This window comes from Nymphaea colorata, chromosome 4 (assembly GCF_008831285.2).
Source record: "Nymphaea colorata isolate Beijing-Zhang1983 chromosome 4, ASM883128v2, whole genome shotgun sequence".
Lineage (NCBI taxonomy): Eukaryota > Viridiplantae > Streptophyta > Magnoliopsida > Nymphaeales > Nymphaeaceae > Nymphaea > Nymphaea colorata.
In genome coordinates, this window is record NC_045141.1 from 13,200,408 (window position 1) to 13,223,385 (window position 22,978).

Genomic DNA, 22,978 nt, shown 5'->3' on the forward strand with positions numbered 1-22,978 from the left:
CGGGCTAGCCCTGTCACGGGCTGACAACTTCTGCCCGTGCGGCGCGACAAGAACCTAATTGCCGCAAGCCTTCAAACCGCTGAACGGAGCGCAAAAGTAGTTTGAGAAAACGAGTGTATAAAGAATGCTTGTAAATAAAGAAATCTCGCAATGTATTCGCTTGGAAAATTAGTACATCACGAGAAAGATAAGCAAGGAGAATAATCTCGACTTTACTTATATAGGATGGCCGAGGCCTCTTACAAGATTCTCATGCCGACCACCAAAAACAAGAAATCCCAATACTTGACACTTAGACCGGTGGGAGGGTACTCCCTTACAAGTAAACATGCATAAGCAAATGACTCAACATAAGCAAAGGAAGCACAATGCAAAACAAAGCAAAGGACTAGACTCCCAGACACAGGGGAACAGGCTCCCCCCTTCAAGTTATGCGCCGTCCTCGGCGCCAGCAGTTTCTTGATAGGCCTTGACTTCCAGTGGATAGCGCTGCTTCATGCGGAATGCATACTCCCAATTGGGGTTGTATTCGCCTATCCACTTCACTTGGTACTTTTTCGACTCCCCCAAATAGTTTGTCTTGTGCCGAAGAATCTCTTCCATCTGACGGTTCGCCGCTCGCTTGGTCGATGGGGCTCGTTGCAGGATCGGGTCTCGTTCTGGAACGCTTCTCTTGGGGTCTTCCTCATCGATATAGAAGGGCTTCAGGTTACAAACAAAGAACACTGAATGCACCTTAAAGTCTGGCGGCAAGTCCAGCTTGTAGGCTAGCTTTTCGATTCTCTTCAGCACTGTGAAAGGGTCTCTCATACTTGCGAATCAATGACCTGTGTCGACCACGGAAAATGCCCGTGCGATCAGGATAGAGCTTCACGAGGACTTGATCACCGACTCGGAATTCCATTGGCCTTCGATTCCGATCTGTAAACTTTTTCATCTTTTTGACGGCCTTGTGTAAGAACGTCTTAGCCATTTCCGTCTGTTCCTGCCAATCGCGAACGAACTGGTAGGCAAAAGTGGGTCTTCCCTTTTCTTGGGCTGCAAGGGTATGCGGCATCAACGGTTGTTGTCTAGTGGCTATTTCGAATGGACTATGTCGAGAAGACTCGCTCTTCTGCAAATTGTAGCAAAATTGAGCTACATCCAACAATTTCACTCAATCCTTTTGATTCGTGCTGACATAGTGTCGAAGGTATTGTTCCAACAATCCGTTGATTCGTTCAGTTTGGCCGTCCGTTTGAGAGTGGAAACTTGTTGAGAATAATAAATCCGAACCCAACAAACGAAATACTTCGCGCCAAAATTTTCCTGTGAAGCGAGCGTCCCGATCACTGAAAATGCTTTTCGGCACGCCCCAATGCTTGACTATATGCTTCACGAACAGCTCTGCCGTCTTCTCCGCAGGACATTCTTTAGAGCCTGGGATGAAGGTGGCATACTTTGAAAATCTATCCCCAACCACAAGGATGGAACTGAAGCCGTCAACTTTGGACAAGCTAACCATGAAGTTCATGGAGAGGCATTCCCACGGACGTTCTGGAATAGGAAGAGGCTCCAGGAGACCGGCAGGCTTCTGGTTTGTTCCCATGTCCTGCTGACAGATCAAGCATGTTTTCACATAGGCTTCAACATCGTCGCGCATCTGTGGCCAGTAGTAGCCACGTTCGAGCAGTGCCAGTGTCCGCTCCTGGCCAAGATAGCCAGCCCACAACGAGTCATGACACTCCTTCAGCAACTCTCGTCGGAGATTTCCCCATCTAGGCACGAACACTTGTCTGCCCTTTGCCATCAAAGGTCCATCTTATAGCCAGAATCGTCGCGTCTTTCCCGCCTTCGTTGTTTCGACCAAGTGCTTGGCCACTGGGTCCTGCTTCATGCCTTCTCGAATCCGCCCGAGAAGAGCACCCTCGAGTTACGCTTCGGATGATGTTGTTCGGGTAGCTGCCAACTCCGCCTTCCGACTCAGTGCATCGGCTACGACGTTTGTCTTCCTTTCCTTGTACTCCAAGGCGAAATCGAATTCTGCAAGGAATTCCTGCCATCGAGTCTGCTTCGGACTCAACTTCTTTTGAGTCTGGAAGTAGCTTGTGGCTACGTTATCAGTCTTTACCACGAATTGAGACCCCAATAAGTAATGCCTCCATGTGCGAAGACAATGAATAATGGCCGTCATTTCCCTTTCGTGCACGGAGTACCGTCGCTTCGCGTCTTTCAGCTTTCGACTCTCATAGGCGACTGGATGACCTTCCTGCATCAAAACTCCTCCAATGGCAAAAACAAATGCATCCGTGTGGACTTCAAATTTCCTTGTGTGGTCGGGCAACCTGAGCACAGGCTCCTGCGTCAGGGCCCTCTTCAACTTCTCGAAGGCATCTTCTTCAAGCTCTTCCCAAGCCCAAGTTCGGTTTTTCTTTAGCAAATCAGTGAGAGGCGCAGTTATCAAAGAATACCCATCAATGAATCGTCGATAGTAATTTACCAAACCGAGAAAAGAACGTAGTTCTGGTACATTGGTTGGCGGTTTCCAGTCTTGAATTGCCCTCACCTTTTCTGTGTCCATTCGCAGCTGACCTTTTCCCACAATGTGACCGAGAAAACTGATTTTCGGTTGGCCGAATAGGCACTTCTCGCGCTTCACATAGAGTTCATTTTCCTCCAATACCTTGAACACTGTCCGCAAGTGTTCCACATGGTCCCTCATGGAGCTGTTGTACACTACAATGTCATCAATATAGACTACCACGAACTTATCTAAGTACGGATAGAATATCTTGTTCATTAGAGTCGAAAAAGTGGCTGGGGCATTCGTCAACCCGAACGGCATTACCAAGAATTCAAAGGCACCGTAGTGAGTGACACAAGTGGTCTATGGCTCGTCGCCATCAACAATCCGTACTTGCCAATATCCTGATCTGAGGTCTAACTTGGAAAACACTTGAGCTTCGCCCAGTTGATGTAAGGGGTATTTGTTTTTCACCGTTACCTTGTTCAACGCTCGATAATCCACACATAACCTTTTGGAACCGTCATGCTTCGCTTGGAATAACACTGGTGCACCAAAAGGAGCTTTGGAGGGTCTGATTATACCTCCAGATAGCATCTCGTCCAACTGTCGCCGAAGTTCTCTTAATTCTACAGGGGCCATTCGATATGGTGCCATGGCCGGGGATTTGGCACCAGGAAGGAGTTCGATGGCATGATCCACCTCACGTCGAGGTGGCAGCCGTCTAGGGAGCTCCGCAGGCATTATTCCTGCGAATTTCGCTAAGACAGGCGCAAGCGCCTCTGGGACCAAACCAGGGGAGTCATTAGTCACTTCCCTGATTGTCACCAAATATGTCTCTTCGCCGTGTTTGAGGCCTTTATTCAACTGAAGGGCAGATATCATTGCGGCTTTGCCCTTATCCCTCTTTATCGATGTTACTGGAACCATACAAGGGGACTTCTCGTCCATGATACTGATACTGTGTAGGTGTGGCATTGGAACCATTTTCGCTGTACTGAGGAGCTCCATGCCTAGGATCATCTGGAAATCATCCATCGGGACCACCGAGAAGTTGGTCCTTCCTAATGAACTCTCAATCTTCACAACCGCATCACGGGCCACTCCGTGGATGGGTTTGGCCTCTGAGTTCACCGCCTTCATGCGTAACTCTCTCCTCAAAAGGGTTAGGCCTAGTCTTCTCGACTGAGACAAAGTTATGTGTGGCTTCCGTGTCTACCATAGCCAGGGTAGACCTTCCATTTACCAGGATTTTCAAGTACATGAGCTCGTTAGAAGGTGTCGCTGTCACCTTCACTTTTTCCCCCCTTTTTATGTTATTCAAAAGTTGAAGTGCACCTATCTTTGGTCCTTCCCCTTCTTCACCTTGTGCCACATTAGTAGATTGCCTTAAAGAGCTTGCTTGATTGTCCCTGTTTACACGCTTTAGACATTACCTCCTTAAGTGATTACCATCGCAAAACCAACATTTCAACACTCTATTCTGAGAGTTGTCGTTTCTGCGAAAGAAAGTTCTTCTTTCGACTTGGCGCTGAGTTGATGGTTCATCTTTCCGTTCCCTTCGATCATCTTTCTTTCCTCCATGGTCAGGCTTCTTCGACGGCTTGAAGGCATTAGTGTAGCTCTTGCGCTGAGTATCAGCCAAACGTTCTGCTACCACATAAGCATCTTCCAAGGTCTCTGGATTACTCCTTTTCACTTTGGATTGTGCCCACGACCGAAGTCCCAAAATAAACCAGTTCAATTTATCTTGTTCTTGCATATCTGACACATCTAACATCAGCCTTTGATAGGCCCTCACGTAATCTCGCAAGGATCCGGTATGTTTCAGTTTACCAACCATCCGATAGGCATGGCGTGTCGCATTCGGGGGCATGAAGTAAGTTCTTAACTCTCACTGAAAATCATCGAAAGTGTCTATTGTGCAGATCCCCTTCTGAATGTCGAGCCTTTTCCTTCTTCACCATGCCACAACATCGTCCTCTAGCAACATAGCCATAGTCTTGACTTGAAGGTCGTCCCCCATAACACCTTGCAAGTCCAGGTAATACTCTACTTGGAATAAAAAGTTGTCGATCACTTGACTATCCCGAGTTTCGTTGTATTTAGCTGGTCTCTGAACGTCGACCCTCGCTGGCCGATCGTCACCTCCACCTACAGAGATCTGTCGCTGTAGTGTGCGGTTCTTTACCTGAAGTTCCTTGACTTCAGCCTGTAACGCGGTCACCCGATTCATGGCCACTAGGTCGGCCACTTGTTCCGCAGTACCTTCATCTCGTCCTTCATTTCCCTGAAGGACTCAGCTGCAAAACTCAACGCTTCTTCATGAGTAGTTACGTCGGTAGCCAGCTTGTTCACCATCTCGGTCAGGTCTTCCTAACCCTGGGATGTACCCATCTCGTCAGAATGGGCTACCCCCTTGCCCTTGGTACTTTGCATATTGTATTGAGTCGCTAGGGCTTCTACCTCTTCGATCAACGATCGTCGGCGTGTAGTTCTACACCGACTATCCAACCGCTTCCCTAGATTGTCGAACCTGGGCTCTGATACCTGTTGTCACGGGCTGACAACTTCGGCCCGTGCGGCGCGGCAAGAACGTAATTGCCGCAAGCCTTTAAACCGCTGCACGGGGCGCAAAAGTAGTTTAAGAAAACGAATGTATAAAGAATGCTTGTAAATAAAGAAATCTCGCAATGTATTCGCTTGGAAAATTAGTACATCACGAGAAAGATAAGCAAGGAGAATGATCCCGACCACCCAAAACAAGAAATCTCAATACTTGATACTTAGACCGATGAGAGGTTACTCCCTTACAAGTAAACATGCATAAGCAAATGACTCAACATAAGCAAAACATAAGCAAATGAAACACAATGCAAAACAAAACAAATGACTATACAGACTCCCAGACATAGGGGAACAAGCCCAATGCCCAAACTTAATTATCACTATTAATGCTCACACATAAATTGCTGGGTAGCAAATGATCAAATGGTGTCAAGTACAATATTTGAATTGAATGACATAGCACATGTCTATCCAAGCCTCAAAGCAAAACAGAAAAGGTATCACCTTGAAAATTTTATAACAAAGAAAGTTTCACTTAAAAAAAAAGACATTTTAGTTTTTTTATATGCAAATAATATAAAACTAAATAATCATAAGCTGCATGAGAATCAAACAAATAAACGATCTCAAGTATTACTAACAATTGTTAAAGCAAGGTGGACGAACCACTATCCACACTCATGTGACATAAGCTTCTAAAAAATAAACAAATATATAAAAAAATATAAACATAAATTTCACCATAGCAATTGAACTTGGTGGCTTGGTAATTCTACTGACATCTTTGATAACATTGATATTTGCCCTGCGAATCTAGCTAAACCCTGCCACCAATTAATGCCCAAAAATGGTTAAGTTTTTACTTTAAAAAAATTCAATCTACTTTTTTTTTTATCAAAACGAGACAACATTCTCCATCAAAGATATATTTGGTTTGGAAATCATTTTTTGATTTTTCTACAGTCGGGTATTCAACCTATGCTGTTATTATATTATTTATTGGTACTCCATAGCATAAGTTAAATATCAGCAAGAATGATTTTCTTGATGCTAATAAATTAGAACAATAGTTAATTGAAAGTGTCGGCAGCATTTATTTCAAAGATATATTTATATATTTTTCCACACAATTTTTTGATATTTAACTTATTTCCGAAAAAGCATTCCCGCTAAGCCTAGGTTGAATCCCCGAGATTAACTATTTACTTACTTGTAGAACTACTCACATAAACATAGTTATGATGGGACATATTCTACACCAGTATAAGTATAAGCAAGCTTTTGGCTTTTGAGGTCATTCTCAGTATGCCATTGTTATGGTCTTTCAAACTTGTGATGATCTTTACAAGCAGCAAAGATAAACCTTTTCTACCTTACCACATCTTCATATAAGTAGTAAAAAAAGAAGATCGATGTACATGCTGCCAATATTATTAAAATTCCACTTGGTAACACTTCCACGGTCAAAGTTCGAGAAAGCACTTACGGTGCTAATGTTATGTAGTTATTGTGATTTTTTAGTTATACCAAAATTGATTTTAATTGTTTACATTACAACACTACTTGCGTTAATTATATTTATTAAAAAGTCCATATTGACGTCATTCAAAATTTTCAATAAACTCCAGTTCCAAGATCCGATGCCATCAAAATGTGACCTTTATTCTTTTGTTATATGATTTCGATTTGTCTACACATTTACCTGAACAAGGGGCACTATTTGCATCTGCATACATTGAAATAGAATCATAAATTAGAGGTATATCTTCTTTTGTACTTATCTGTTTTCTTTACATCAATTAAAACCTACAGTTATTTGTGTCTAAGATGTTTGTTTAATTAAAATTTTCATTTGCATAATGCATGTTAATTTGATAGCATTATCGATTTAGAAGAGCATGCATGAATCTAAATAAATTAAACACATGATGTCAGTCATATCATAGTCTACCCAAATTGGTAAGTGGCCTCAGTCGGCCGACCTCAATCTTTGGTGGTTGATTTTGTAAAGCTATATGTGATTTTCTAACTAGACATTACTCTTTTAATTGTAGCTACTCTCCACATTTCCTATTCATCTTTTTAAAATTTCAATGTTTTTTGGACTAATTCACAACAGATTCGCCGTGCCCACTTTGACTGTATAAATATGAAGATACTCCTCATAGGTGGCAAGCTGCTGAACTTTCACGGCAACCGGATGGGTTTGAATGCGGACTCGACTACGTGAATGATCATAACCTTCAGAAAGCACATTGTCTCCCAAAACAAAAGATGCCCCACAACCTTATCCTCTAAGGGAGTGCCAACTTTAATGGGAACATTGTGTGTTTTTGGAGATACACTATTTCATGAATGTATTCAAATCTTTAAGACAGATTCATGGAACACTGTGTTCCAAATGACATGGTGTTCATATTACAAAACACATCCAAGAACTGTGCCAAGATTTGCTTACTACCCAATACGTGTCATTTATTAATCTTAGAAATATGATGATCATCACTTACGAGGGCATCTGATAAGAGAAAAATAATAGCTTTTCTTAGTGCATGCTTTCGCAATACATATTCCCAAAAATTACTACATTGTTGTTTCAAAAAATACAATCTTTAAGACAAATTCATAAAGCACTGTGTTCCAAATGACATAGTGTTCATACTACAAAACACCTCCAAGAACTGTGCCAAGATTTGCTTACTGCCCAATATGTGTTATTTATTAATCTTAAAAATATGATGATCATCACTTATGAGGGCATCTGATAAGAAAAAATATAATAGTGTTTCTTACTACATGCTTTCACAATGCATGTTCCCCAAAATTACTACATTCTTGTGTCAAGAAGTACAGTGTCGTTATAAGTAGCATTTTATTATTAAATTTTGAACATGTAATAATCAGAATATAGTTTCCAAAACAAAAATATAGTATTATTTAAATATATGTTCTAGAAATGTGTGTTTGAAAATACAATTTTTCCTAACAAAAGCCCCACTTAAAACCTTGATGCAGACTGCTTTTAAATCGATTCCAAAAACACGATGTCGATCTACAGCTATAAAAATGAGATTGTTCGTTCAATTCATTTGCCCCATTCCAAGTCCCATTCATGAGTGTGTTTCTTTTTCAGTTTTTGAGGATGACTAATTCAGTGGAAACTGAGTGATGGCAAAACAATCAGATTGGGTACAAACAACTGGGTTTGGGGAATTTTAGCGTTAAAAGCGCTCAACAACAGGGAGAAGAGAATTAAGCAACAAATGTGCTCTTGGATCACTCATGTAGTCTCTCAGATTTCACTTTCGTCAGCAAGTGATAAGCATAGTTGGGAAGATAAGAATGCGGCGAATTTGTGCAGAGGAGGAATTTATAATAAAATCTGAGGAAAAAAAAAAGTAGGCTGACGAATGGAGGAAAGTAGGATGGAATAGTGGGGGCAATCCCGTGAGCAATATGGTGCTTTTTTCTTGCATTCGAGATGAAGCTCCTCATTCAGGATCGTATAGAGAACAGGGATCTCTCTAGTAAACAGGTGCCACGTCTCTCTCCTCCCGAAAGGAAATACTGGGGGCCGTCTGGGTGGACACAAAAAACTCGATGTTTTTGGTATTGGAGTGTGAAATCAGGTCCATCTGGATTACAGATAACGAGGTTTTTATGAATTATGTTTTTTTATGACAGCTGGTTTGTGAAAAACGCGATGGTTGGCAGGTTTTCCTATTTAAGAAGACCTGATCATGCCTGTGTTGCTTTTGTTGGTCGATGCCGATCCAGTCAGCCACTCATAAAAGGTGGCAGAAAAAAAATTGCAGATCTTTTTCAGTTTCTTCTTGTGCTGTTTTCAGCAGCTTATCATATAATGATGGGTCGATGCAATGAGCGTCCCAATCTTGTGTCTTGTGGGTGATTGGTTTCACGTTCTCCCTCCCTTAGGTTATGTTTGGATTGATGGAAAAGAAATGATTTTAATAGATGGAAAGGAAAGAAAAAAATAAAAATAAACTATTAAAAAAAGTCTAAACAGCTACTTGTCCAAAATTAACACTGAGACATGCCTCCATCTGTTTGTAAAAATTGTAATGTGGCAAGTTCACAGCTGATAAATGTCATGTTAAGCTGAACCTGGCAGTGTCTTCTAGAGAGGTGTTAATCTGGTGGTGGCAAACGAAATTCAAGTCCAGCTGGGCGCATAAGGGTTGGAGACTTGTCTTCCCTAGCTTGTTTGGATTTTATGGAAAGAAAAGAATGCTTGGGCCCATGAAGGAAGAAATATAAGATTTTTCAGCTAAGCAGAAATCTGTGGGAGGATCTGAGGTCTCTCATCGGTCATAATGAATGGGCAAAAAAAAGAATGAATGGGAAACTTCCTTTCCATTCTTCTTGCCACCTCTTCCTCTCCCCATCTCGCCTTGGAAGCAAAAGACTCAACATGAACCTTTGTTCACCTTTCGCTGACCACCCAGAATATCGAAAGCTTGGGCCTCCGAAGGAGACTTCAGACTGTGGTGACCACTATAATGAAAATGATCAATTGGAATTGTATGTCATTAATACTGACCAAATTGTATGTCATTTTATATACCACAAATGCGGTTGGGTTGGGGGCAACACAGCAAATGAGTAGTTCGCTCCAAGACCCCACCCCCTCGAGTAGAACCGTCGTAGTCTCATATCAACCCCGGTGGTTCAGTCAAACTCCATTGTGAAAATGGGAATTGGCTCCGGAAAGATCCCGCCCCGTGTCCCCCTCCTTCCCCCGTCGCCTTCCAACCCAGGGGCGCTGACATGGTTCCATCTTCCAAAAGAGGATCCGGTAGCATCCCAGTATCATTCCCCCCTCTGGACAGAACCTCCCTCACCTGAGTCACCTTTCTTTCTGTATGGACAAAATATCGAGTCAGCCCCAAAGGCTATCAGAGCCGATGGGCCGTGACTCTGAAGCAGGCGGGCAATCACGGAAGCTAAACCATGGCCAACTGCTGATATTTGGTGGGGGGAGTGCAAATCAGATCTGATCCTCCGCCCTCTCTTGGAAAGGCGACGATTATAGTTCAGTCCCTTTGCAATCCAAAAGTTGGTGATGATGAAAATCAATGCCATTAAAAAGGAGGAAAATCGATGCATATTATAGGCTTAGAGATTTGTTAGGAGTGCTCAGTCGTGCAGAGAAGAGGATTTTCTGCAACAGATATATGTGACAGAAGGACTAATGGACAAGCTACTTGTTTGTTTGATTGGGGATCCTGTCAGGTGAAGAAGACCAGCCATGGCCATGGTCATCCTTGATCTTTCAATAAGACTGGATAGAAGTAGCGTGTTTTTTTCAACGAATGCAAACCTGCTGTTGAAACTTTGAACTTGATTAAAGAGTGTCTCCTGATTAAGTCTTTCAGGGTTTGGGATTCCCATGATTGATGAATTTTTGACCCCGATGCCTTCTTTGTAGACATTTGGTAGGGATGTTTTGTTTGTTGTTCGTTAGTTTCAATTCTGAGTGGTTACTCTATTATAATAAAAAGGGAGGGGACTGCAAAACCCAGCAGGCTTGTACTGGGACTAATTCTTTCTGTACTAGACCACTTGGTAGGTGTGTTCCTCGTAAGAAAGCCGCGAAACGAAACAAAACAAACTCACTCGTTACAAAGAAGAGGTCAGGCTGAAGAGCGACAATGTCAAGGCCGACTCGATCCATAACCTTTTATCATAAGCCCTTCACAGCCCCACTCGTTCCACCTATTCTCCACTTGTGGTGGAGAATGGTTGCGAGTTGAAGTACCGTGACGACATGGCAGAAAATTTCGCAACCGTTTCTGGCATTATATATATACATACATACTAAACAAACATTCATGAAGAGGCAGCTAGACCATGAACCTTTATTACCAAGAGAGAAAGCGAGCGAGACAGATAGGGAGAGGGAGAGTTTATTTATTGACAAAGGAAATTCCTTTCTCAATGCTTATTGCCAACTCTTTCTTTGCTTTTTCTAAGCCAGCCCTGTAAAAAAGAAGAGGAAAGAAGAACACGTCAAGTTTCAACCCGATAGCTCTCTCTCTCCCTCGCTCTCTCATTCACACTTGCACTGAACAGTAAAAAAATATATGCATCCAAAGTTGAACCAAGTATAGGTACCTTTCAAACTCATTAAGGGGACCTAGAGGATAGATCTCTTCAATACCACTTCGCCCAAGCCGAACCTTTGATGCAAAAAATGGTAGCTCTGTCACCTGTTACACCAAAAGCAATTTACAGCAGTGCTAAAAACAAAAGATAATAAAAGGATGAGATGAAAAATAGCAGCAGAATACCCCAGAGGCAACAAATGCACATTCAACAATGCCAGCATCACCCCGCAAGGCCCTCATGCAAGCATCTGCAAACTTAGCAGCTGCAAAGGCCTGTAGTTATGAATATAAGGATCAGTATATGTAGCACAATCAATGAACACAACGACTGTGAAACGGAAAAGGTCAGAGTAGCACCGACCATTGACAGTGTTGCAGAACCAGCTCCAGCTTTTGCCTGCAATGAGCAGCATCGTCACATTGAAGCCATATAAAGGATTGTCTAGACAGTAAGAATAAGAACATCTACATGTCTGTATTTCTCGATAACTTACTAAACCACCAAACCAGAAACTGCGAACCAGGCACTTGACCACAAGGACACTTTCAGTTGCATCATAAACAGACAACAGGCATAAAAAATATTTACTTGCACGTAGATTAAAGTATATCAAAATGGTACACGTAATAAAGTTATATTAGACATCATTCTTTGAAATTGAGGATACATTGCTTTAAGGGTCAGCTTTGATAGCACGACTAACTTCAGCTGGATACATGTCCAGCTTTTTCTTGGACACTTGTTCAATCCCCAATAGTCCTAGCCTTTTCTACTTTTGGAGAATCAAAAGGAGATCAAAATCTCTATTGTGCATCTTGAATGGTCCCATGGGGCCCATAGTGGAGTAGGAACCAGATTTGCTGACTAGTTTTCCCTTCAACCAAACTGGCCTAAGCAAAACTTGTCCAGGAAACTAATCCAGCATCAATCTGCCACATGTTCATCCAGTGATATTCGTCACAGGTTGGAATTACTAACACATGGACACAAAATATAACACTTTGGCCAGTGATGGAAAGTAAAGAATAACTTTCGCCATGACAGTTACTACTACTTGCTTGCTAATTTTCATTCAGATTGCATATATTGACGTAGTTTGAGCACTTTGAGTTCTGCAACAAAGGAGCCTCGCATATGTTCGTACTAGAGGAATCACTACTCGTATGGAAAAAATAAATACTAAATAAAATAATTTTGTTTTAATGGTGAACAAGAATAGTGAAATAAATAAACCTGATGCCATAAAATGATATTAAAGACATAAGATATTAACAAAATTTGAACCAAGACCAGGGTTGAATCATCAGCAAATGCATGAGTTGGGAGTTCAGTGTGGCATTTAAGACAGTCGGACCAGCAAAGGATGCAGATAGGATCAGGCAATCTCATGGGTAAACAGGCTTATTAGATGGTTATTACTACCATTACTTTACTTTAACATAGGACTTCTCTTACGCTTAATTCATGCAAAAAAATTTTTATAATAGAGCACAAGTTTGATCATGATGAACATAACTTATCTTTCTAAATACCTTTAACAAGTCGATGGTCCATATTGACAAGTTTCTAATGTTAATAATTTTTTTTGTTCATATATTTTTGGTCATCATTACCAGCGACCAACTCTACATGTCAAGAGTCAAGACATTAAATTCAGAAGCACTCAGCGATATGATGATCATCTAGACTAAAAGAAGAGGATTTCTTAGTAATATTCTCAGTTTGGGTCCCAAGAGGCAGGTGGGTCTGTTTCATGCAAATAAAAAAATGATTATTCAATTGCATGCCTACCATCTCGGATGACTGTTGAATGCTCAAATTCCTATCCTCCTTGTACAGTATGATAAGAAATAGGGGTGCACCATGGGTTACACTTAATGCAGAATACAAGCTCCATCACTGTGTATCATGGGTCACAACTGATATATAATAGATGCATTCCTAAAACTGGCATCAGAGACACAAATGCAACAGTTCTGCAGTTCTTGCATTTTTCATAGTATGTCATAGATTAAGGCATGATAATTAGATTGGATCTTCCGTCACACAGACAATCCTGGAAAAGGGCATCCATGTCGAATGGCCAGACACGGCAGATTCATTGTTTGTATTTTGTAATATATTTTCATATTTTTGTATAGTAATATGTATTTTATGAGTGAAAAGGATGAATATCTTTTTTTATTTACTTAAAACTTTATTGTGATTGCCCGCATCCAAGTTTTTTAAGATAATTCACATAGATGTTCACACCCCACACCCATGTGACATAGATTTGATAAAAAAAGTTGGAAGACAACAAGAACAGGGTAGCATAACATGGAATGACAGAAGCATGAAAAACTAGAACATGAGGAATTCATTCCCTTAAATAGTCACATTGACATGCACAATTTTGTGTTTATGAATAGATGTGTGTGTGCTTCTGCATAAGCAAACACTCTCTTTTATCATATGTGTGTGCTTATGCATACACATACACTCTTCATTATTATATGTGTGTGCATGTATGAGGGCACGTGTATGGATGTGCACTTACACATACACACAGAACCAACACATATATATACATATACTCAAAGTCACGAACACCAAATTGTGCATGTTAATGTGACCATTTAAGCGAAGGAATTCCCCCATGTTCTGGTTTTTCATACATCTGTCATTGCATGTCACACTACCCTGTTCTTGTTGTTTTCCAACATCTATAGTGGAAGAGCTCATATGATCTACAGTCTGTTTAATAAAAGTAAAAAAGAAAAAGTATGCCCAACTCTTAGCAACATAAAAGAAAAACATTTGAGCTAAACAAAACAACTTGTCTCTACTTCAAGAGGCTAAATATGAAAGCTTCAAATATGAGCAAGTTTTTTGTTATTTCTTCAAAAGTTAATAATGTTTTACATAATATTCATAAACAATAGCTTTGGACCACATCCATCTAATTTATCAGGAGGAAGTCAAGGACTTTGCTTACAAGGCATTAAAATTTCATGGTATACCAATCAAAAAATTATTTTAAAATATAGTTTTTTTCATCACATCAACAACAATGGCCTACAGTGCATCAAATTTTATAAATAACTACCCAACTTTGACATATTTACAGACAACATTTCTATAGTTTGGAAATTACAAATAACTGCTGAATTTTATAAATAATTCCCAAACACATGCTTCATGAATTAAAAACACTAAAATATGTTTCAGAAGACTGTTTTACACTTAATAAAAAATAGAACACCTTCAAATAAAGAGTTCATTACAATTTACATTGTTTTTGCTAGTCTCTCTGATTTCGCCCTTTTCTCTCTGCAACTATAGAGAATAAAGGCAAGAGAGAGAGAGAAAGAGAGACAGATATGAAATTGTGGGAGACTGACTTAAAACGTGGTTGCTGAAATTTTTATTCTGGAATAAATTATTTTTATTTTATGTATAAAATAGTCTTCAAAAGCATATTTTAATATTTTCATTTATGAAGCGTGTGTTTGTGAATGAGTTTGTAGTTTCAGGTGGTTATTTGCAATTTTTCAAATGTTAGGTCTTCTAAATACATTAAATATTGAGTGGTTATTTGCAGTCTGTTTAGTAAAAATACAAAAGATTTTACAACTAATGCCTGGCAACATAAAAAAAGAAGGGCACTGAGTGTAGAAAACTGCAAGTGGCCAAATATGAAAGCTGCAAATATGAGCATGTTTTTGTTATTTCTTCAAAATTTAAGCACGACTTTGCAAAATATTAATAAAAAGATAGCTTTGGATCCACATCAATCTAATTTGTGAGGCAGTCAAGGGCATAAAAAACCAATGGCTTACAACACGTCAAAATTTTATCATCATGAATTTATTTTAGAAGTTAGTTTTGGGTCACATCAATCAAATATTAAGGAGGAAAAATCAAGGGTATCAGGAGGAAACCAATGGCTGACAATGCATCACAATATGGTGGTTTGAAAGACCGATTTAAGAAACACATGATTAAAAGCATGATTTCATCAAATGAACAATGTTGAATCCGCTAAACCAATCAGTGCTACTAGATTGAATAAGAAATCTGCTTTTTACCTTAGAGCGCATGGGGTGCACTCAAAGCAGCACACTCTTTTTTGTGCGTGTATGTGTTGGATTGAACTTTTTTTTTTTTGGTGGGGGGTGGGGGGGGGGAAGAAGGCTGAATTTTACAGAATATGGTCTGCTAGCTTTAGTAAACGAGGTGTATGACCAAATTAGATAGCACAATTTGATAAAAAAGAGCCAACAATATTGGGTTGAACTACAAACAATTGCAAACGAAGACATATAAGTCAAATTTCCTCAAGAGATACATCACCTCGACAACTTCTGTTCCTCCATTTTGGATGCGATTGGTCAAGTAATGAATTTCCTCAGGAGTGAAAGAAGAGGGTGGTTTCACCTGCATGGATTATCCAAAATGATTACTAAGAAAGATAAACTCTAGCAGCACTATAAGGAGAACAATAGCCTAATACAAATGAATCAAATATAAGATAAAATGACAAGCCAATGCAATTTGTGCAATCTCAATAACCTGTGAAAGGAGAGGTAGGATTGTCACACCAGCATGTCCACCAATGACAGGAACATCTACGTTTGTAGGATCAATGCCCAATACTTCAGCCTGCCCAAACGAAAAAGTGAAGGAGAAGAAGAAACATTTTACAATCTGGTACAGGCAACATGAAAATTTTATCCATCAACAACAGATATCAATGAGATTCCAAAACAAGCACGTATGGTATATGAAAGATGAACAGCTGCAGAAGCACAAAATCAAAATTCAAAACAGGCAAGAAAGGAGTACCACAAATGTATTTGCTCGCACAACATCAAGTGTTGTCACACCCAGAAGACGCTTAGGATCATATGTGCCTGCCTTCTTTAAGACCTCAGCAGCAATTGGCACAGTTGAATTTACAGGGTTGCTAATCAAGTTAATAACAGCATAAGGACAGTACTTGGAAACGCCTTCGATAAGTGTCCTAACAATCCCAGCATTTATGTTAAACAAATCATCCCTAGTCATGCCTGGCTTCCTAGGGACACCTGCTGGTATAATAACAAGGTCCATCCCTGTAAGGGCATCTTTCAGTTTGTCCTGTCCCAAAAATCCACGAACCTGAAACCCAGAACAGAAACAGCGTAAACGGAGACAAAGAAAGGGACCTTTAAGTTTCTGTGAATAAGCTAAAAGATAAGGATAAACCTTGACAACAAAATTCCAGTAAAGATGCTTCACCAGTTATAGAATGATGGAATATAAACAATCATGAAATATAATTTGAACTGTTCTGGATATTAACAGGAAAACCAAAAGAAGCACTCTCTAAAATTGAAGATGCACAGTTGCAATCAGATTTTGAAGAGCATACAGTTTGTAGTTTGTACACAAAGGGAAGATTACATTGACAGACAAGTACCACCAAGCATCAATATAACCTTTTTTCTAAAGCTTCCAATATTAAGAATTGAACAGAGGAAACAAGAAATTCTCATATTTGAGCATGAAAATCTGCTAAACCAAGAGCTTTTCAGGAGAAGCACCATAACCATTGTAACACAATGCAAAAGTATTAGGCCCTTGTGGTACATTACTTTTTCACATCCTAGCGGTTGTTCGTGAATCAGTCTTCTTCTTCTATCTAAGCTGCTAAAGGAAGTCCATTCCAAACTTCCATAGTTTTCCTTTCAATCAATCCGTTTTACTATATTTTCAATATTTTAATTATAAAGTAGGAGTCCTGATCTCCTACATCAACAAGTTAAACCAAATTAACTATGGAGCATCAGACCAACTCGTAACCAGAATGTCCCAAAACAAAGCAAAAAATCAGTCCAGCGACCTGGAAACTGTATACGAATTCCAAGATTTTCCGCAAAACAGAACTAAGCTACTTTGAAGCAGGGGGAAACAACACAGTCTTCCAATTATATAGATCAACTAACAAAGAGGAAACAATATGGATAATGGATTCTTCATCACCTAAAACCAAATACCAAATCACACTCCCCCAACTCCGACTATCATCTGATTCGTTCTCATACGATCTTAAACTCTCATAGCAACAAGCGAGAGAGAGAGAGAGAGAGAGAGAGAATTGTAGTAACACTATCAGCCACCTAACAAGGAGTTAGGGAGGGAAAACGAAAACAACAGTCATTAACAAGTCATGGTAAATAGAAGATGTGATGGGCACTGATCAGTGCCAAAGGGCAAAAGCAAGTTAAAATGGAAGGAACATAACAAAGCACCTATATAGATATCGATCAACCCCTTTATAAATGGCATCATTCCTTTGCAATCTATAAATATACCACAATGTTGTAAACAACCAAATTTCCCATGGCAATCGGCCAACTTTGGAAGAAAAACGAACTGATGGCCCCCTTACTACGTCTCTAACAAGTGGGTGCCTTCTTAGTTATAACCAGCACCTCCGGTAAGAACGAGATTCTCGGATATAACTCTTGCACGAATAGGCAGTACCTAAAAAAATGTTGGCGAGAGAGAGAAGAGAAAGTACCACGGCGGAAGTGTCCATGTGGCTGACATCGGCGGTAACTCCAGGGGAATTGACGACATCGTAAAGATGGAGAAGGGACACAAGGGGGTTCATCTTCAATAGCAGGGAGAGAGGTTGGCCGATTCCACCAGCAGCGCCGAGGATTGCCACCTTGAAACCCGGAGCTCCACCTTTTGCTCTGCACTCCTCTCTCCTCAGCGAGCTCCATCCTCCCCTCCCCTTCCCCAACAAACAGAACACCATCAAACAATCAATTCAATAGTTGTACTAAATACCCAAATTCGACAAAGAATTCGATCGATTCCACACGATCAGATCGCCCACCTGGAGGCTTGGAGGGTTAAGGTGGCCTGAAATTCTCGCTATGCGTTGAAGGGCCTCTTCGCTCTGCTGCTGCATCTTCGCCTTCCTCCTCCTTTCCCTGCTTCTTTGCTACTGCCTGCAAGCAACTGGGAAGAGTGCGTTGCGTGGCGACTTCGATTTTCATCTATGAGCGTCCCAAGGGAGTGAGGGGGAACCCGAGAAGGGCATCCCTGTTTCTCTTCAATTACGGAAACGCCATTATTGGCAGAACATGAAACTCAAACCTTGTTTCCGGTTCGATACGAACGACTGGAGATACGCCCCGTATCGGCGCTGAGAATGAACTACTGTAGGAAACTCGATTAAAATTATTTATTTTTTTTCTCTACTCTTAAAATGTTTGATCTATTGTATCGGCCAGTATGACGTATCGTTCATATTTCCGATACAATGAATGAACCTTTATATCAATATAGACCAAGGCACCGCTGAAGCCATTCTTCCCAAACACAAACTTGCAACCCCAAATCCATCGAGGAGAAAAGATAAGCTATTATCACCTCCAAGAAAATGGACAAAGATAGGGTATAATGGTGAATTGTGGCAGCGCTGGGGGTAATTCTTTACGCCAAGGGAGAGTGGATCGTGGATCTAGATACTGGGCTAAAGAAGTGGACTGAACCGAAGGTGCTTATCCGGTCGTTGTGGCTCTCTTTAACTCGACTCCCGTATTTGGGGATTGGACATCATTGTCCAGACATTTGAGTGATGAACAACCAGTGAAGGCAGATGATGTGATCTTGGCAGGAGGAACCGACAGATGCCGAGCTTCTTCTTGGACTTGAGATGTTGCAGCATCGGTGGAAGTACTTCGATATCTTAAGAGATGATATCCTTAGGGCTGTAGCTCGACTCGACTCAAGTCATACATTACTCGGCTCGAGCTTGAGTCGAGGTATACAAGGTCAGTTCAATGTCAACTCGATAGACTGGGTCCTGGTTCGAGTTCCTCGGCTAAGCTCATTTATCAATGTCCTCAATTGATTCGATCTCTTTTCTTAGTTAATTGCAAAAGAAAAAAGTAATCCAGATTAAACAAGCTTTCTTGAGTTTAATCGTGGCCGAGTTCATGTAACTTGAACTTGACTCATTTATAAGTTGGAGCTCAAACTTAATCAAGCTTAACTAAGCAAGTTCGACTGGAGCAAGAATTGGCTCGACTTGTTATACAACTCTAGTTATAGCCATTTGATAGCTTTTTCATCACGAAGCTCTTCAGATAAGTATCATATAAAGCAGCAGAGAATATTGTAGATCCACATGGAAGTCCATATACATGGTTTATAAATGTGAACACTCCTGCACTGGTTCTTCTACTCCTCCAAATTAAACGCGCCCATCATCTCGTTAAATGTTAGATAATGGTTCTCAATTTGCCTATGGTGGATCCGCGGCCACCGATATTGGTGTCAGCTTTTTCTTGGCAAGGGAAAGAAGAAACTCGCAACAATGATCGATTTACCTGTTTGCTTTCAAATCAATCTCGAATTGAAACCTTAGCTAATAGCAACGACCCAGATGAAAATTCATACGGCTTCAGTAAATTTTGGCCTTCTTTGGTTATGCATACACCAAATTGTAGTATGTTTTCACCATTGTGCACTTGAGAAAAATTCTTAAGAAATATTCAATTCAGAATGCATTTTGAACCCCCTTTATCTTTATTTTGGTGATGCAAATGTTGGCTCGATGATTGAATTTTGAGAAGAGATTCAGTTTAGTTTGTGTTCCAAAAGTCATAGGGATTGATTTGATTTCACCAGGGGCATTCATTGCAGATGATTTGATTATCAGTTCTAATGCTGAAAGAGATTCTCTGTCAGCTATAAGACTCATTATGGAAGAATTTGCAGACACTACAGGGTTGGAAGTAAATCTTTCTAAGTCTAGCTTTGTGCAGTTTAATGTTGACTCTAGACTCATTTCTGAGTTCGAACAGTTCTTAGGGTGGACTTGTGCTAGTTTGGCTATTAAATACTTAGGCATTCATTGACTCATTATTGTGATCCTTTGAGAGAAAAGGTAACTAAGAAGCTAGCCTTATGGAAAAGCAAACTTTTATCATATTCTGGTAGAGCATGGTTGATAAAATCAGTTCTGAAATCTTCCATAGGCTACTAGATGTCGTGTGTCAAACTTCTCAACTATGTGGTTGGTGGCTTTATCTAGAGATTGTGCTTATTTTTTCTAGGGTGACCAAGATGACTGCAGAAGGATTCATGTCTTAAGGTGGAATATACTATGTGGTCTGACATCAGAAGGAGGGATGGGATTCTTCAATCTTGGGACTTTCAATAAAGTTTGTATGATTATTTTTGCTCTTAGAACATTTAAGTCTGATGGTCTGTGGTCCTCTTATGTTAAGGAGAAACACCTGAACTGTAAAAGCTTATGGACGTGTGGTAGTGCTCATGGTATCTCCTTCAGTTGGAGGGGCATGCTTTGGGGCTGGAATGAGGTGGGTCATTTGATTCAGTGGAAGGTTGAAAGAAGTTTTCAAGTGAGTTTTTTTCTAGACAATTGAGACTGGGGGTGCTTTTCTACCTGAGTGGTTCTCGGCGCAATTGTAGACCTGATCATTTTCTTAAATGGAGTGTTTTTGATACATTACAATGTTTTCAGATCAATAATCTTGCTCCACTTGGTTCTGTTTGGATCAGACAAGTGATTAATCACTCTTACCTTTGTGGGACTGAGGATAAGCTTATATGGAGTTCTGAAGATGCTTTGTCTATGTGAGTGAGGAACATGTATGAAAAAATAAGGGAACGTCAACCAGTGGAGGAGTGACAGACTGCTATCTGGGACTGTCATGCCATTCCTAGGGCCAAATGGTGTTTGTTTTTCAGCATTGGAAGGAAAGATTTTAACTCATGATAGGCTAATGCACTTTGGGATTCCTGTGGTTAGTGGATGTGTGTTATGCAAAAGGGATGTGGAGAACTTGGATCACCTATTTGTTAAGCGCTCTTTTTCAGTCGCCTTGAGAAAGTATACTGCTAAACGATTTAATGTGAAGTTGCCCTTATGTTCATCTTTACACAACCTATTTTCATGGTGGAGGGGAAAGATGTTTATTTCTAGTTGGGTACAGAAATGCTGGTGTTTGTTTTTTCCAAAGATCATATGGGTGATATGGAAGGAAAGAAATGAGGGAATTCATGGTGGTAAGAAGACTTGCTGTCCAGTCTTATGTCGAATTATGTGGAAGGACTTTCACCTTATTGTGAATAATTCTTCTTGGATATATACTCACATGAATGAAATGGCTTGTGATCAGGTATCAGGTCAGATCCTAAATTGTGTTTGAACACAGTAGACTTTGTTTGTGAATGTATCTGTTGGATCTATAATGGTCAGCAGAGAGTGGTTATATGCAGAAGATCAATGACTCAAGGTGTTTCTTGGTTCGGGGTGAGAAATGTGGTCAATTCATTAACATGGGCAAGTGAGGAATGCTTCCGATTTATAGTGAATCATCTGCCTTCTTCCACTTCTTCTGCATGTTTTGTTATTTCTTCAAGTCAGTGGAGAGATACATTTTTTTTTTAAATAGTCTTTAACTTTAATCCCAAGCAGCCTTGCATTGAAAGACGAAGTCCATCGTCTTAACTTTAATGGAGGAAGCCCAGTGGAAGCTGAAGCCGTGATGTGGCTGGCTGCAATAACGAGACAAAAACTTCTGTTTTCCCATTCCGTTCCAATTAAAGTTCATCTCCAAGACATATAAACTGATGATCAACTTGATTAATGACGCCTCAATTAATGGTTGAATCTTAGTGCTATAAGATTAAGGATGAGTACTTTCACATGGTTCTTCACTCAGGGTGAGACTGAAGGGACATGCTGTAGAGAAAACCATGTATAATTCTGCGTGAACCAAATTGCCTAGTGCAAAGAACAACATACTACTGCTAACGAATTGAGCTCTTCATTAATGTGAAGATCATGTGATCAATAATGTTTTGAATGGACAAGGATAATGTCTCAATCCAGGATAGGTTCTCCTCCATTCTCTTCTAGGGCATTTGTTAATAGGAGTATATGTTGTATCCTTTGAAACATATGTTCAAAAAAATCACTGAATACTTTGATCCAGACGCCCTACTAGGCAAACAATGGAGAAGCCATTTGTTATTTTTTCTATACGCTTTCTCAGGAGTGAATTTGTTCATATCGTTTGGTGGTGTCAGCCTTGAACAAAACTCTGATCACATCCTCCTCATTTCCATCCTCCATATCATCCTTGTCACTCTATCTTCCTTTATTGAATTAGAGATTAAGTGAGTGGAAGCCACTGTGCGAAGAAAGGTGAAGCCTTCTCCCCCACCCTTCAATAAGGATGTCAACAGATCGAATTTGCATCAGATATACTCTTAACTATATATACTTTTTTTGGATATTCACACATTCGGATTCAAATACGAATAAAGAAAAGTTATATCTAAATTTGAATCCAAAATCCAATATCATAATCTGAATCCAATCCAAATCTCATTTTTACATTCAGATCTGAAACCGGATCCGAAGTTTGCGACCGATTTTCAAAATGTAAAAGCACTAAGTATATGATATTTATTTTAAAAAATCCGATCTAAATCCTATTGTATATTTATGTTATCCGAATCTGAATCTGAATCAATCAGACGTAAAATCTTAAATCTGAATCCGATCTGATTCTTTTCGAGGCCTTTGATGGTGAAGAAATATGCGCCAAAGTTAATGAACATGGTTGTGGGAGAAAGAATGCCTTGCGTGTATGTGACTGACTGCTATAAGAATCCCAATTAAGAATATGGATATGACTTATGCTTTGATTTGAAAACTATGAAATTAATTTAATAAGGAACGGTATTTGCACAAGTCAT

The 22,978-nt window shown here is 40.1% G+C and overlaps 1 protein-coding gene across 1 annotated transcript; it reads right to left on the bottom strand.

The window, feature by feature from the left end:
• Positions 1–10,690: 10,690 nt before the first annotated feature.
• On the bottom strand, positions 10,691–18,230 carry LOC116252580 (malate dehydrogenase, glyoxysomal-like). Its single transcript, XM_031626939.2, has 9 exons — positions 18,072–18,230; positions 17,748–17,966; positions 16,028–16,342; positions 15,755–15,844; positions 15,536–15,619; positions 11,561–11,596; positions 11,383–11,472; positions 11,207–11,301; positions 10,691–11,071 (listed from the first exon to the last, which is right to left on the bottom strand). The coding sequence occupies exons 1-9, from the start codon at positions 18,144–18,146 to the stop codon at positions 10,999–11,001; spliced, it is 1,077 nt and encodes a 358-aa protein (XP_031482799.1). The 5' UTR covers positions 18,147–18,230; the 3' UTR covers positions 10,691–10,998.
• Positions 18,231–22,978: the final 4,748 nt, after the last annotated feature.

Excerpts from the sequence above, each read along its gene's own strand:
- LOC116252580 (XM_031626939.2), bottom strand. The coding sequence starts at position 18,146 with ATGCAGCAGCAGAGCGAAGAGGCCCTTCAACGCATAGCGAGAATTTCA. Across the intron at positions 11,597-15,535 it reads GAGGAACAGAAGTTGTCGAG|GCAAAAGCTGGAGCTGGTTC; the intron begins GTGATGTATCTC and ends TGCTCATTGCAG. Across the intron at positions 11,473-11,560 it reads GTTCTGCAACACTGTCAATG|GCCTTTGCAGCTGCTAAGTT; the intron begins GTCGGTGCTACT and ends TCATAACTACAG.